The sequence below is a fragment of the Leuresthes tenuis genome, unplaced genomic scaffold (assembly GCF_036924035.1).
Source record: "Leuresthes tenuis unplaced genomic scaffold, fLeuTen1.0.hap1 SCAF_20, whole genome shotgun sequence".
Classification (NCBI taxonomy): Eukaryota; Metazoa; Chordata; class Actinopteri; order Atheriniformes; family Atherinopsidae; genus Leuresthes; species Leuresthes tenuis.
Window position 1 is genome coordinate 7,942,510 of NW_027325374.1, and position 14,071 is coordinate 7,956,580.

Consider the following 14,071-nt stretch of genomic DNA (forward strand, 5'->3'; position numbering starts at 1 on the left):
CCAGTAAAGAATTAGTGAAATAGTGACAGAATCCGCTATCCTGTCTGTTGAAACACAAAGAACTGGTGAGTACTGGCCCCGACTTGTCTTAGTTGAAAAAGCTATCTTGGAAGGCAGCTGGACTCTCACGAGATCAGAAGAGTCCCTCTTGCCAGCATTTGTGTCAATACACACAAGAACAGATCCATTAGTGTCAATGTGTGGCAGATGGAAGCTTCTACTCATTGACTGGATCCACTTCTTTGATGTAATTAGCTTAGGTCTGCGCTCACCAGCCTGCGACAGACAGATACTCCACCCAGTCACATGACAGTATTTTCCTAAAGAGCATGCCCATTTTCAAACTGTGTCTGTGGAGGACTTCACCAACTTCTGACGAATCAGGTCAGAATTAGCAAACAACGAACACCATATACAAAAACACCTGTATCCTCCCTGAAGTCTCTTCTCTGACCTACAACTGTTTAAAGACATGACTATAAAACATTTGACTCAAAGATGTCCTGATCCAACTTATAGAAATAGCACTTAAGAGATGAAAGGTTGTGCTGATCAACAGCTGCAGGGAGTAGAAGGCAGGGAAAGCAGAGTTAGTCGGTTAGTGCAGATGTGCTCTTACTCGGCTTAGTGTTGCTTTTAGCAGTGACAGTGTTGCTCCCTAGTGGAGCGGCAGGAATGGAGGACTGTGAGTGGTCAGAGTCGGGGCAGGAGCTGTTGCCTGTGCTGTTCCAAGCCATGCGCTTTACGTCATGCGGTGGAACTGAAACACACAATGGATGGTCAACAAACATATGGATGGACAGCAGGAAAGATGACAGATGTGCCACACACAACATGCACACAGTTCATGCGGTAAAACAAAGCTGATGTGTTCAAGAGGAATTAGTAGGAAATAAATCCCACAGATGATGTGGGCTCATGGCACACATGCAGATGGGTAGCATGAGGGCATGACGATAGCTGAAAGCAGCATCCGTGCAGTACTGATCTCGATGATGTAAAACTCATCTCCCTGTCTGCTCATATCTCCTCAGCTCTTAATGCTTTTCATAGATTAAAAAGCTTTCTATGATGAACTGCAGCATCAAGCGCAAAAAAAAGAAAGAAAAAAAAAGAAGAAAATCGAAGCCACTGCTTGAAATTAGCTCATATTATGCCTGTGGGGAATCTTGGCATGTTCGGGAAGGAAGGTAGGAGTGGAAAACAGGAAAGGAGTGAAGAGGAGGAGAATTTACTGTCCTTTAGTGCAGGTGCGTGTCAACAGCAGGAAGATGACGATTAAGAGGAGGGAATGTTTGTGAATGGAGGGAACAATGGTCTATTATAAAGAATAAGAGATTAGAAAGAAGATTAAGGAAAGTCAAGAAAATAACAGAACAAGGCTTTGGAGGAGGAAGGAGGAAAAATGTGAGGACAAGGAGAAACGCGATGTTCTATGGTGTGCATGGTTCCAGGAAGGTCAAGATGGGCAGCAGGGCCTGCCAGACCAGAAGGCCGGTTTAGGACACTCAGCTGCAAGGTAAGCAAGGCTTGCTCCAGCTGGAGCCTTCACATCAGGAGGACAAGGGGATATATGCAGTGGTCACCAAAAAACAAAAAAAAACACACACACACGCACGCAAATACACACAGATTTCAGGGTTCCCACAGTGGCCCTGAGGAAAAATGCTACAACCTTCCTGAATTAGGTCTGTGACCTGAAAAATCCCTGAAGCTGATGTCTGGTGCTACTCTCAACTAGTAGGTGATGCACAATATAACAGATAAGCTAAGCTAAGCTAAGATACACCAATCATCATCTTGAGTTAACATGCTAAAATCAAAAAAGATGCCAAAAAGCATCCAATTTATTACAACTTCAGTTTGTGCTTATTAGTTATGACACTGCCCACAAAACAACTGCTTCCATCTAGGAAAGAGGTGACAAAGCTACAGTGAAGTCCAACGAGACCACAAAACTAACTAAATGACGAAAATGCTGACCCAAGTTACCTGAGCACAAAAAAAGAGTCATGTATTACTGCCTCTCCGAACCCGTTTTATAGAGCAGAGTAAATGAGATCTAAGTTGTGACAAACTGAAATCATTCTAAAAAAATCGATCAGGATCAAATTCTATGTTTCCTGAGTTTCGGGATTTTCCTCAATCTAGAGCACAAAGTGAAAAAACTAAAACATGAGAGATAAATCAATATGCCATGAATCTGAAACCAGTGGGAACCCTAAAAAAAAGAAGCTTGGTGGATCAGAGTGAAAGGGGAGCTCAAAGATGTCAAAAGTCATTGGCAGTGACTACAAGAAGCCAGGGTGGGAGTGGGGAGTGGGTGGGTGGGGGTGTTAGGTCCTTGCCAGGGGCGACCTTATAGCTTCTGGTTGCCATGGATAAACTTACTGGCAGGTGAGCTTTGAGGTGAGGGCAGAAGTGGGGGCATCTCCTCTGCGGCGCTGCTCTGACTCAGCGCCGAACTGTCCGCTAGAACACACACACAAAATGCAGCCAGACACACAATAAATACAAAACGCACAAACACACACGCGACAGGCACACAGTCAAGAGTGTGAGAGACACAGGTTGCATCTCAGCACACCTGCCAATCACTACAGTCAAATACACTCACTTCACTAGATGGGAGACAGAAAGAAGAGTGCGGATAAGAGCAGGAAAACGGGAAGAAAACACTTGAATACCTTTCCTACCTTTCATTTCTTCCTCATCGTTGGTGGCGTTGCTCTCTGTTGATCCCTAAGGTGTAGAAGGAAAAACAGAAATGTACTGAAACAAACACACACAGGATTCAGGATCAAGTCCATCAGGGCGGTGCGATGTTCTGCGTCAGACTTTCAGAAGGAACCGAACGCAAATCTCACCTTGACTCCATCTGGAGGGTTGTGCACCACTGTGCTCTGAGATTCCTGCAAAGCAGAACAGGACAGTTAGTCTGAGGTATCTTAGCTCTGAAACTGTGCTTCTCAACTGGCCCATTTATTTTACCTCAGCTAAAACATGACATAAAATTGTCTTAGCTGCAGTCGTGTCCCCTTGAGAGCGGCTTGGTTCGGGCTGAGAGATTAATCAATGTTTTGATTTATGGCTGTGACTGATTCTTATTTTCATTATCCAATAACGTGCGGTTTATTTCCCTGATTAGTACATTTTTAGTCTACTCTATTAAGGTAAGAAATTAATTCAATGCTGATCCTAATTTCCCCAAAGCGCAGGTGACATTTTAAAATGCTTATTTAGACTCTTGTTTCACTGACCAACAGTCGCATACTCAAAGATCCAAGCTTTCCACATGAAAGTGGGACACAGTTCGTTGAATGGCCGGTTTTAAAACATCCCGTGTAGTCGTACACAAAGCCTACTTTGGGGGACCTACATCACCAGTTGAGAAGCACTCCAAAGCAAACTGTGTAATCCAACCACAGCACTACAGAATGTAATTCAATGCATGCTAAAAAGCACCATAAAACCAAAACATGCTAAATTGGATGAAAGGACATGATTCAGTTTGGCAGTATAGTCAGGATGTCAGTGGGGATGTTAATAAAGATAAACAGGTTAGCGCGAGAGAAAAAAAAAATGCTGGATGGGCTAAAAACTTCAGATGACAACGAAAGATGTTAGGATGGATGGTTGCAAGATGGTAAAAGGATAAAAGCACAGCTGGTTAGGTATAGGGTGTTAAGGATTATATGCAGATATAAAAACAGGGGTCATTACAGTATAAGACCAAATGCTGCTTGATACCAACAATTTTAGTTCTCTAAAGAACTTTACAGCTGCCTGTGCCAGGCATATGATCCTAACTGGCAGGTTCATGCTCCTTAAATATCTACGCAGGTGCACATGTACAGCCTGAGATTCAAAGTAATGACAATGAATTTGAATAATGTGAAAAAGTATCTGAAGTACTGGATGAATAACCAACTCAGGAGCACATGTGCACCTTGGGAGGGGTAAAATGTCGTGAGGATGGGACTGCCGGTAAGGGGAATGACAGTGCAACACCTCCTTGATGGTAGATGAAGGATGAAAAGCAGCTATGATGATGGAGAATGAGGCACATCGGGCTACTATGCAACAACTTGGAGGAGGGGGGGGGGTTAAGAGGCAGGAACTGACACTGCGGCGGCCTACTGTACCATCTGGGCGTTGGTTGCCATGTTGGTGTCTTTCAGGGCATTGATGGCGCTCACTATACTGTTCTTACTGTTGTTGGTAGAAGGCTGGGACGAGAACGCAAACACTCAAAGTGAACACAAAAGCGACACAAACATACACACAGATGCATTCGAATTACACGCCTTTTCGGGAATGGGGCTAATGTTGGTCGAGGCTCCCGGGGTGTTGAGAGCTAACAGGATAAATGAGAGGGTGAGTGCCACAGAATGGCCTCTAGATCATCCTTTTTACTGCCTCACTAACTCTCTATGCCTGTGCCACTTAACTGCACAGAGAGACCCCTGGGGCAGAGAAGACAGACAGGGAGGCGGGAGGAGGAGGAGAGAGCAGAGGCTGATGGGATACTGCTCGGAAAGTGAGCAGCAGATGTCTGACTGACACGGACGGAGGTTGAAAGAACAGAAACCACTGCAGATGAACTGACCGGAATTGGAAAAAGTTTGTTAAAACAGGAGTTTCTCAATTTTGTGGAGGGATTACGAGAACTCTGGGATCTAAAAACAAGCCACAGATAGTTGAGAAACCCTGAAGTAAGGCACAGAGGTAAACAACAGGGAACCTGACATAATTAAGAATGAAAAAAATATTACTTGGAATAAAAGGAAGAGAAAGTGAGCTAAACAGAGATGACGAGAGATAGATTGGTAGAAAAAAAAAAAAAGGGATACAATGGACAGAGGTGACAGGACAACCTTACCTTAGCAGAATCCGACTTCTTGTTGAGTAAACTTTTGCACGCTGTGAAAATACAGGGGATAGAGGGACAGAAACAGGTACAAAATTGAGTTTTACTGTTGACAACAGCTTCCATATTATCCTACCCAGCTCTTAGCTTCTATTGAAACCTGGATCTACAATTTATTATATCTATGAAACCCCATTAACTCCGCCTTTGTGACAAAGTAAGCAGAGATGTTTCCAGAGAAGAACATGCATTTAATCGATTTCTTGTGCAATTTTCCCTCGACTGAACAGGTTGCTACGCTCTGCAAGACCCATTCACATCTTAATCCATTCACTGCCTTTTGGGGATAAAAGAGAAACCTGAGAGCAAAGTAAACTTCCTCAATCCATTTCCTGTCTGGAAGACCCCAGCAGATCTAGAAAGAGTGTGATGGTCAGACTCAAACTGCCGCCAGGATTGGCGGTGATGAGCTAGGTTAATGTAAATCATTGATTTCCTTTAAGGGCTCCAGTCAGTTTCCTCTAAGTCTAAAGCTCTCAACTCTCTCTTGCTTCCTTTACTCGTTTTCTACCGACACACACACAGGTTCCAAAAATCTTATCTTGTGTTTCTTACCTTTCAAAATGAAATGGGAGAGGGGAAGAGGGGGTAGAGGGGGAGGGTTGTAAGAGAGGCCTTAGAATTTCACTACAAGAGGGTAGAGATAAGGGGCACAGCATTTACAGCAGCAAACAATACACAAGTGACAACTCATGCTCCTAAATCTTGGCTGATATGCAGCTTCTAGATTGGCCTGGCCATGCAGCATCCAGAGAGAAAAATATACATGATAAAAGAAAAGTTTTCATTCCATAACCCGGGAAGGTAGAGCTGATTGGTCACAGCACAAACGTCTGCTTTTGATATGGCTACATCTTCTATTATACAGCCATCAGGATCTGTGACATTCTCGTTCATATGCTCTCTAAATAAGGCCTCCCAATGGTTGAAGTCAAAATGATCGACTGTAGGAAGGCTGCACCACGCAAGCAACATACCAGCGTGGTGTTGAACAGGGGAGATTGTAATTAGAGAGCATCTGAAGGAGCATCTACTGAGAACATTTTGTAGGATTTAAACCACACAGGACACCCACATGCGAAAGGCAGCAAGGCAAACGACTTTCTAGAAACAAAACAAATGCTTCAAAACGCGCACACCTGTCGCAGTGTAACAGAAACAAGTCATTCAAGGAAACATCATGAGCAAACTGCCAAACCTCGACTCGGTCATACTTTACAAAGAAATGCAAGGAAGCAGTCATAGTAAAAGAGTGCTTGGATTTTGCGGTGATGAGTAACATCATCAGAGGGCCAAAAGAGGGCAAAAAAAATAAATAAAAAAGGATCTAGATGATTAAAAAGGAGAAGAGATGAGGAGTCCAATCTGGAGTGATGATGTCACACATTATTTGAACAGAAACTTACAAACAGGCAACTTGGTCCAGTCTCAGTGAGGAAGCCCGCATTCGGTGGGCTTTAGCTGACAATCAAAGCACCACAAACATCCCAAATCTCAGCACACCAATCACACACACACTAAGGACAACACCTGACTCCCTGTAGGTTTCTTTCTTCTGCCTACACACTGATCCTATGGAGAAATGTATGCACACTGTAGAGCAGAGCAGATTCTCTTGTCTGAAAGTGTGAGAGAATCCAGGCTGCTCTACACTGTCTTCTTCTTATGTATTCAATCCATGGAGCCACCATTGGAATCGCCAACCTTCACCATCCGTCTCCACCCAGCAAGATGAGAGAAGAGCCTGATTTTAGTACTTTCAGGACTGAGGGCATCACACTGGCTCGCTGCATCCTTGCCTCCAGTAGAAACTTTTGTGAAAGTACTGAAACAGGCTCCGAGAGGGGAAAATGAGACGTGGGATGCCTTTATTATCAAGAGATTAATAAGTGAGGCTGTGTAACAGTGATGGTTTCAACAATTGGCTTGCACAGCATCACTGACAAACAGCTTTCTCATCCTTTGTCTCAGTGCAAACCTCTCCCCCCTCCTCAACATCTGCCTCCATTGTCTTCCCCACCAGACCCAGGTCTGACGATGGCAGCACGCCAACCCAGCTCTTGCCGGCCCCCTGCAGTGTCAGTTCCCGCCCCCAGGATACATGCCCCTCCTCATCCCCTGCCCCAATCTGCCCTGCGCCCAGCCTTACGGGTGGCTGGGAGAGAGCACAGGGGCTTAGGGGGTCAGCTGGAATTCAGGATGGAGCTCGCTAGAAGTGACAGCTTAACTAATTTGGAGGATGTGATGGGGGTTATGAGGTGACGGCTGAGTGGTGGTGAGGTGTGAATGTGAAAAGCACTTTGGAGTGCAAGCTGAACTAAATTAATTAACATTTAGTAATGCTGATATTCATGACAGCACTCAGAACATCTGATGTCTTTGCAATACAGCAAAAACACATCCATGTTACCCTGAATAAGCAAAACCTGTGTGAGTATGCATGCATATATGTGTGTGAATGTTGATGAGGATGCTGGCAAAGGTTGCATGCAGGAGTTGAGGAATGGTGATGAGGGCCCACCCTACACTATGGACCAAAGATGTAGCTGTGTGTGTAGAGAGGAAGTGGATGGGCGTGTCTCTGGGACGTACCTTCCTGAGCCAGTGAGGCCGTGGAGGAGGCGGCAGCAGCAGAGTTGGTATGCTGCCGGCCCACTATTGGACAGAAATGCTACAGTTGGGAGGGGCTATACAAAATAGGCAGGTCTATCTCATGACGTTCAGTCATGGGCCCAGAAAGCTACTGGGTGTGCTGGCTGCAGCCCACATACATCCAACACTTTTATAGAAATGGGCTAAAGCAAAGATGTGCACCCCTGTCGATTTCTAGGCCCAGGGCTGAAATCATTAGCCATCGGCTGACCAATTACTTTGAGGCTGAGAACAAGGCTTCAGCGAAATCAAGTCACTCTCAGCAGACTGAGAGAAAAAGACAGAATCTTAGTTGGCACCTGTTTATCATACCCATAAAAAATCTAATAAAAGCCTAGGCTTCCTTCTCTCACACATGCAAACGCTCCGTGAGCAGCAGAAAAGAAGGACACATACGCACACACAGACACACAGAGACACACACACACACACAGACACAAGGAGAGATACATTAGCATTGACAAGGACGTAACTGGCACTCACATGTAAGAATATAACATTGTGGCCTGCTAACATACATCAGGATGCAGTGCTCTCGTAATGATTCAGAAATACATTATTTGTACTGTAACACGAATAAACTTTAACTTTCAATTCTGTTTAATGTAAGCAAGCAATCTGTTGTGCACACACAAAAATATATTGTTATTTTGAGGACGAGTGGGTGAGTGTGCATGTAGTGGGGGGGGTTAAAAGAGGTGCAGAGGACTCTATCCACTCTCCTTCCTCCTCTCCCTCTGCATGTGCTGCGTGGGAGGCTGAGGGCGAAGGGCACACCCACCTGAGAAGTTTCTGGACACCAGCATGGTGGTGAGAATGGCTCCCTAGGGTAGGAGAGAAAGGAGGAACGAGATGTGAAGGCGGAAGAACAAGGTTCGTCTTATTTAACAGGATTTCAGTTTTTCTTGGTGTTAATCTCAAACAGGACAACAGCATCTTTATCTTTCTGCGTTTTCATCAGCTGCAAAGTCTTTTGCAACAGTCAAATTCCATCGAGACTGAATCTTTTTCAATTGTCAAACACAAATCATGTTGCAAATCATTATAAACAAAGTTGAACGCAACTGTATCGCATCTCCAAGTCCTGTTACATATTCCTCAATGCAAATTAATTTAAATGATGTGAAGAAGAAACAGAACAGTTGCTACTAGATAGTAACATTAGTTTGCATGTGCAGCAGTGAATGCAAACTACAGCAACTACAGCCGATTGTCATTAAATGTTTTAATACTACTTCCCATAGAGGAAGAAATTGAGCTTCTCACAGGTTAAATGGCTCAAGAGATATGCAGACCCCTATAACTCCCAGTATTAGCCTAAAATATGTAGAACTTGTGTCTAAATCAGGAAACAATAGACCAGATGCCAGCTTCTCTTCAGTTTTTCTATCCTTTTCTTTAAAAGTGTTCCACTGAATTCATGTCAGACATAATCTGCCATCTCATGGTTTATTCTTCTAATCAAACTATGTGTCGTGGATTGTTATCATTCTGGAATATTCCTTCTCTGTCAGTCCTCTGCAGACAGGGAGTCATCTACTCAGTCGTTATTAAGGTTTATCCATTGGCACTCGCCTACAAATGTCATCTCCCTGACTTTGCCGTCACCTAGTATTGCATCATCACACTCGTGCACATCACGTCAGGACTATGCCTTCACTGTGGTAGTCCTGGATCAAGAGACGTCACCCCAAACATGATGGAACCCAACTGAGCAGCACACAATTAGTATGCACTCATCAGAGCCAAGTAAGTGCTCCAAACATGCCAAAAATAAAAAGGTTTTGATGCGGCAAAATAAAGGAAATAGTGGTTGATATTATGTAACTTACTTCACACTGAACTGTCACTCTGATTCAGCTCATGTATTCACTTTTCTTGCACTGAGTTTCTATAACAAGGCCTTTATTTTTAATACAGAACATAAGCATTTCTTCCATTTTTCTTTCTAAGAAACACTGCAAGTCTAAGAAATAATGCAATCATTCAGAGGTGAAACATTTTTTAAATCATATGACATTTAAGTGGTACGACACGGGGAAGCACTCAACTCTGTTGTGTTGTGTAAAAAGGCTCATTTATCCCAATGGGAGAGTTACCACATACAAATATTTTGGATGTGAGCGGAAAGTGAAGCCTCACATAAACAACGAATTTTCAAGACAAATGGGTGGCACATCAAAATTTCGGATGGCTACCTTGAGTTTTCGGCGAGCGTTGAACTTGCGGAGGCATTCGACAGTTTCCTGTCTGTGCATCATAGACGCCACTGTAGAACGGTGCTGTAGGAAGAGAGAACCACAACCCGTTAACAAACATCACAACACAATACAAATCTGTATAACATTCAACAAGTAGACCCTGGGAACTTCTTATTTGATCAAATATTTTAAGGCTATAATATGGTCATTTCGAGGTTGAGCTGTGAGGGAGTTATTTCGTGTTTAGATGCATTTCACCATAATGTTTGATGCCAGATGTTCTCTGAGCTGAGTGAGTGAATACTTACGCAGACCCATGGGTGTTTGAGGGCTTGTTCAGCAGTGATTCTCTTGGCTGGGTTGATGGTCAGCATCTGGTTGATCAGGTTCTTTGCTTCTGGAGTCACTGTGTCCCACTCCGGGGATGGGAACTGAGGTGAATCAAGTAACAAGAAGGCAGGGATGGAGGGAAAGGATTAGGGCAAATCCTTCAATGTTGGGTACTTACAAGAACAACATTTTATATATTTTCAAATTTGCAGAGCACATGTTTATGTTCCAGGTGTAGAAGAAATTAAAATTCACACAAACAGGCTGCAATGTGACTTGATTAAGCAGTGACTGCGAGAGGAGTGTACACCCTCTCATTCTCTCTCCATCTCACACACACCCCTCTGCAATGCGTCAGAAAGGCCCTGATAGGATCAATAGCTTTGGAACAGATCTCAATTGGACACTATTAAACATTCAAAAACTGCTTAGCAAACCCCTGCACTGCAGCCGCCACAAATATACACTAAAGACACACACAAAGCGCACTTACATCGTATGCCCCAGCTTTGATCTGCTGATAGAGTTTGTGTTGATCCTCATCCCAGAAAGGAGGATATCCAACTAACAAGATATAGAGAATAACACCTGGCAGAAAACAAAGAGGGAAGAGAGGGATCATGTTACAAACCTGTCTCATGTGCTTTACAATGAAGAGCATTCAGCAACAAGTGATATGAGCCAAAGCCGAACATAATACAAATTAAATAATAAGAACTATGTGAGCTTAGTTACTCCGACACTTTTAGCAAGATGCTGTTCGTTTTAGGCAGAAGTCAGCTCTTTAAAATTGGCTGCAAGGTTTTCAAAATCATTACAATTTCATCACTATTTGGCAGAAAATAATTGATACTCGTTGTATTTGGCTGTAAAATGGGTTAAACAAACAGTGACAGTGTCTAGTGTTTGTTTCCCAAGATTAGATAATATAAGTAATACAATAAATAGATAAACCAACTGGTTGCAACAGGTTAACTGTCCAGATGTGAAGCACCAACTCACCACAAGCCCATATGTCCACAGGCTTGCCATAGGGATCCTTCCTCAAGACCTCAGGGGAGAGATAACCAGGAGTGCCCGCAAACCCTGCCCAAGAAATAATTCAGAGGTGGTGGGTTTGATAAAAATCCTGATGAAAGATTCTTTTGTGCAGTTACATGAATGCTTCAAATGATAGTGACCTGTTGGAGTATTATGCAAGACCAGATTATGATAGTGCAGAGTCAAAAGCAACTGTCCATAAATCCTCTCATCTCTGTTGGAGAGTCAGCCAAATACTGGCAGCTCGGCTCTTAGCCGAGACAAAAATGACCTAAGCACGAACCAGAAAGTGGCGGCGAGTCTTTTGAGCAAGACCCTCCACAAATATTCTTTTGGCTTCTATGTGGCAGCAGGTGTGTTTCTTTGCAGACTTGTTGTGTGAAAGAAGTGCATTCCAGTGCATGGTCCAACACTCAGATAGAATATCAGATCAGGTAATTGTCCCACACATTTGATATGAGTGTGTCACTGCATGTGTTTTCTTACCAAACCAAGCCTGCTGGTCTCCTTGCACCTCAATAGCAAGACCAAAGTCTGCCAGCTTCACTGCGGCTCCCTTCATCTTACTGGCCAACAACAGGTTCTCAGGCTGACACACACAAACACACAAATTGTGAAGCAGAATGTAGGACAAGAGATCAAGACAGTGAGAGACAGATAATTCCGACCCTCTTCAGTAATGCTCTTTCTTAGAAACATTTATTTTTGATGTCTTTGACACAGCTTGTGTGGGGGTGGGGTAAAGGTGTGAGAAAACGATTGAAGAGAAAGAAGAGGTAGGGAGAGGATGGTTAGTTGAGAATCTCCACAACACCTTATATGGACATGGGTTTGTAGCCATAGAAACCACTCGGGAGTCATTTAGGCAGTGCTGTAGACTGCATGCTAAATGGAAACTGTACTTAGTGAGAGGCGGGGTGTGTGGTAGTGTTCTAAATGGCAGTTGTTTGGGCAGCGGGACATAAAAGGACGCAGTAAAAAGCCCACTCAGGATAAAAGGCCAACAAATCAGACGGGCAGTGCTCGGGGTAATAGCGTTATTCTGCAACACAGAGCAGGCACACAAATGCAAGAGCCGCCCACACGTCTCAGACATCCCTTAAGACTGTCCCCACACACGGTGCACTTTCTACATGAAATTGTATAATTTAATACATATTATCATTATTGTTCTTCCTTTCAAGATGACGATCATCACCTTAAACTGGGTTAAGTAGAAAAATGGAGGTCGCACTGAAGCTCTCTTCCTGTACTCTTTGTATCTGAGCCAATCAGCAATTCAGAACAAGTAAAGCCCCTCCCATGTTGCTTGACGGGTGGTGTGATGTCACATGGGTTGTCCTGGCAACTCCTGTGGCTATACCCTCACAAAAGCCCCCCCTCACATTAGTACAAAGTGTGTGCGTGCGTGTATTAATGTATGTTTGTGTTGTGCGAGTCCTTGTCTTTTCCTTGCCATAGGTGAGAGACAAACGCCCTTCCACGTGATCATGACTCAACATCTCTTTGCTCATGAACACACGAATGCGTGTGCATGTGCACATACACAGAGCTGCCGCACACAGAGTCCTGGTCAAGGACAGACAGGATGACAGATGTGACAACAGATAGAGGAACAGAGGGGGGAGTAAACGATAGAGGGATGCAGAGGAGAAAAAAAAAAGAAGAAAGAAATGGAAGCAAAACTGCAGAGAGGAAGAGAAATGGAGACGAGGCAACTGAGAGCCATCTGTGTGTTGCCATGGCCACGAGCAGAGGTGTGCGAGAGTGTGTGGTTGTTACGGTAACGGGCAGCCACTCACCTTGAGGTCTCTGTGCACAATATCATGCTGGTGGATATGATTGACACTCTCCAAGATCTGACTAATGCAGTGACTGCAGAGAGAAAAAGAGGACAAACAGAGAGATGTGTCAGCCACTGACCTTCACTGCAAAAACATCACATACTGTGCACATGATTTGTCTGTCATGTGTTTCGTAAAGCCTGTGGGATTACGGTGCGAATACAAAACTGATGCATTTCATTACAACACAGTTTAGAAATCAAAGAGAAAAAACAAACTGATATCAGTTGTGATCACCGTAAAGTTAAAACTAGATCAGTTCTACATTTGAAAGTAGCTGAAGTAAGATGTTTAGATCATTTGTGTGTGGGGGAGGTCTCTGAAGTTAGGAATGTAGAGATTAAACATTCAGTGAATTCAAGCACTATTCTGGTAGCTGTCATACTTTAAATGTTTTCCAGTCAAATGTTTCACAGCGTGAAATTTAAATGTTGGGTTTTTTTTAGACTGTATGCAAAGCCAGTGGGTATTCAAGTTAAAAATTGACAGTGCACTATATATGTACCGTAGCAGGGTTTCTGATGCGAAACACAAGATGAATTTAATGGAGCACCTTGATTAAATGAACACAAAAAGGGAACATTTTTTTATAGTTCCATTACTTTTAAGAGAGCATCGGCCCAAATAACAGGGGAGCGGACTACCCACCTGTGTCTTCATATATTGGTTATGAATCATGAGTCTTTGAACGTTCAGCAGCACAAACCGTGTTTAACACAGCCCACAGTTAACCTGAAGGAGTGTGTGAATGCTCCAGCTCTGCAATTTGTTGTCAAAGAGGACATATTTATGATGAGGATGTAAGAAAAAAAAAAAAAAAAAGGGCTTTTCCTGGATGATGAACTCAGACAAAAAAAATCTACGTGAAAATGCTGATGGAAACCCTTCACTTGCAGCTCTATAGTCCTTCACAAACCTAAGGACAGTTCTGTGTAGGGCTGTTGAAGGAAAGGAATTCACTCAGCTTGTGTAACACACCCTGCTCAGTCACAGACAAAAGCTTGCTGTGTTGGATGCAGAAGATGAAAAAGAGAGAAAGGAGGCGGTTGACACATGCGTACTTCGACAGACGC

General features: G+C 43.6%; 1 protein-coding gene across 15 annotated transcripts in view; it reads right to left on the minus strand.

Moving 5' to 3' along the window:
* LOC140278111 (calcium/calmodulin-dependent protein kinase type II subunit gamma) overlaps positions 1 to 14,071 on the minus strand; it is a 39,320-nt gene that overhangs the window by 6,828 nt on the left and 18,421 nt on the right. Inside the window, exons 6-19 of one of the 15 annotated variants that reach the window (XM_072373027.1) lie at positions 12,957 to 13,029; positions 11,641 to 11,743; positions 11,116 to 11,199; positions 10,607 to 10,701; positions 10,092 to 10,214; positions 9,781 to 9,864; positions 8,364 to 8,406; positions 7,523 to 7,585; positions 4,883 to 4,923; positions 4,146 to 4,229; positions 2,868 to 2,912; positions 2,688 to 2,742; positions 2,392 to 2,472; positions 620 to 760 (exon numbers count right to left, since the gene is read on the minus strand). In XM_072373027.1, the coding sequence (XP_072229128.1) occupies positions 620 to 760; positions 2,392 to 2,472; positions 2,688 to 2,742; positions 2,868 to 2,912; positions 4,146 to 4,229; positions 4,883 to 4,923; positions 7,523 to 7,585; positions 8,364 to 8,406; positions 9,781 to 9,864; positions 10,092 to 10,214; positions 10,607 to 10,701; positions 11,116 to 11,199; positions 11,641 to 11,743; positions 12,957 to 13,029 (1,115 nt within the window). The remainder of the gene's footprint in view (positions 1 to 619; positions 761 to 2,391; positions 2,473 to 2,687; positions 2,743 to 2,867; positions 2,913 to 4,145; positions 4,230 to 4,882; positions 4,924 to 7,522; positions 7,586 to 8,363; positions 8,407 to 9,780; positions 9,865 to 10,091; positions 10,215 to 10,606; positions 10,702 to 11,115; positions 11,200 to 11,640; positions 11,744 to 12,956; positions 13,030 to 14,071) is intronic. The other 14 variants (XM_072373028.1, XM_072373029.1, XM_072373032.1 and 11 more) reach the window with 14 other exon arrangements.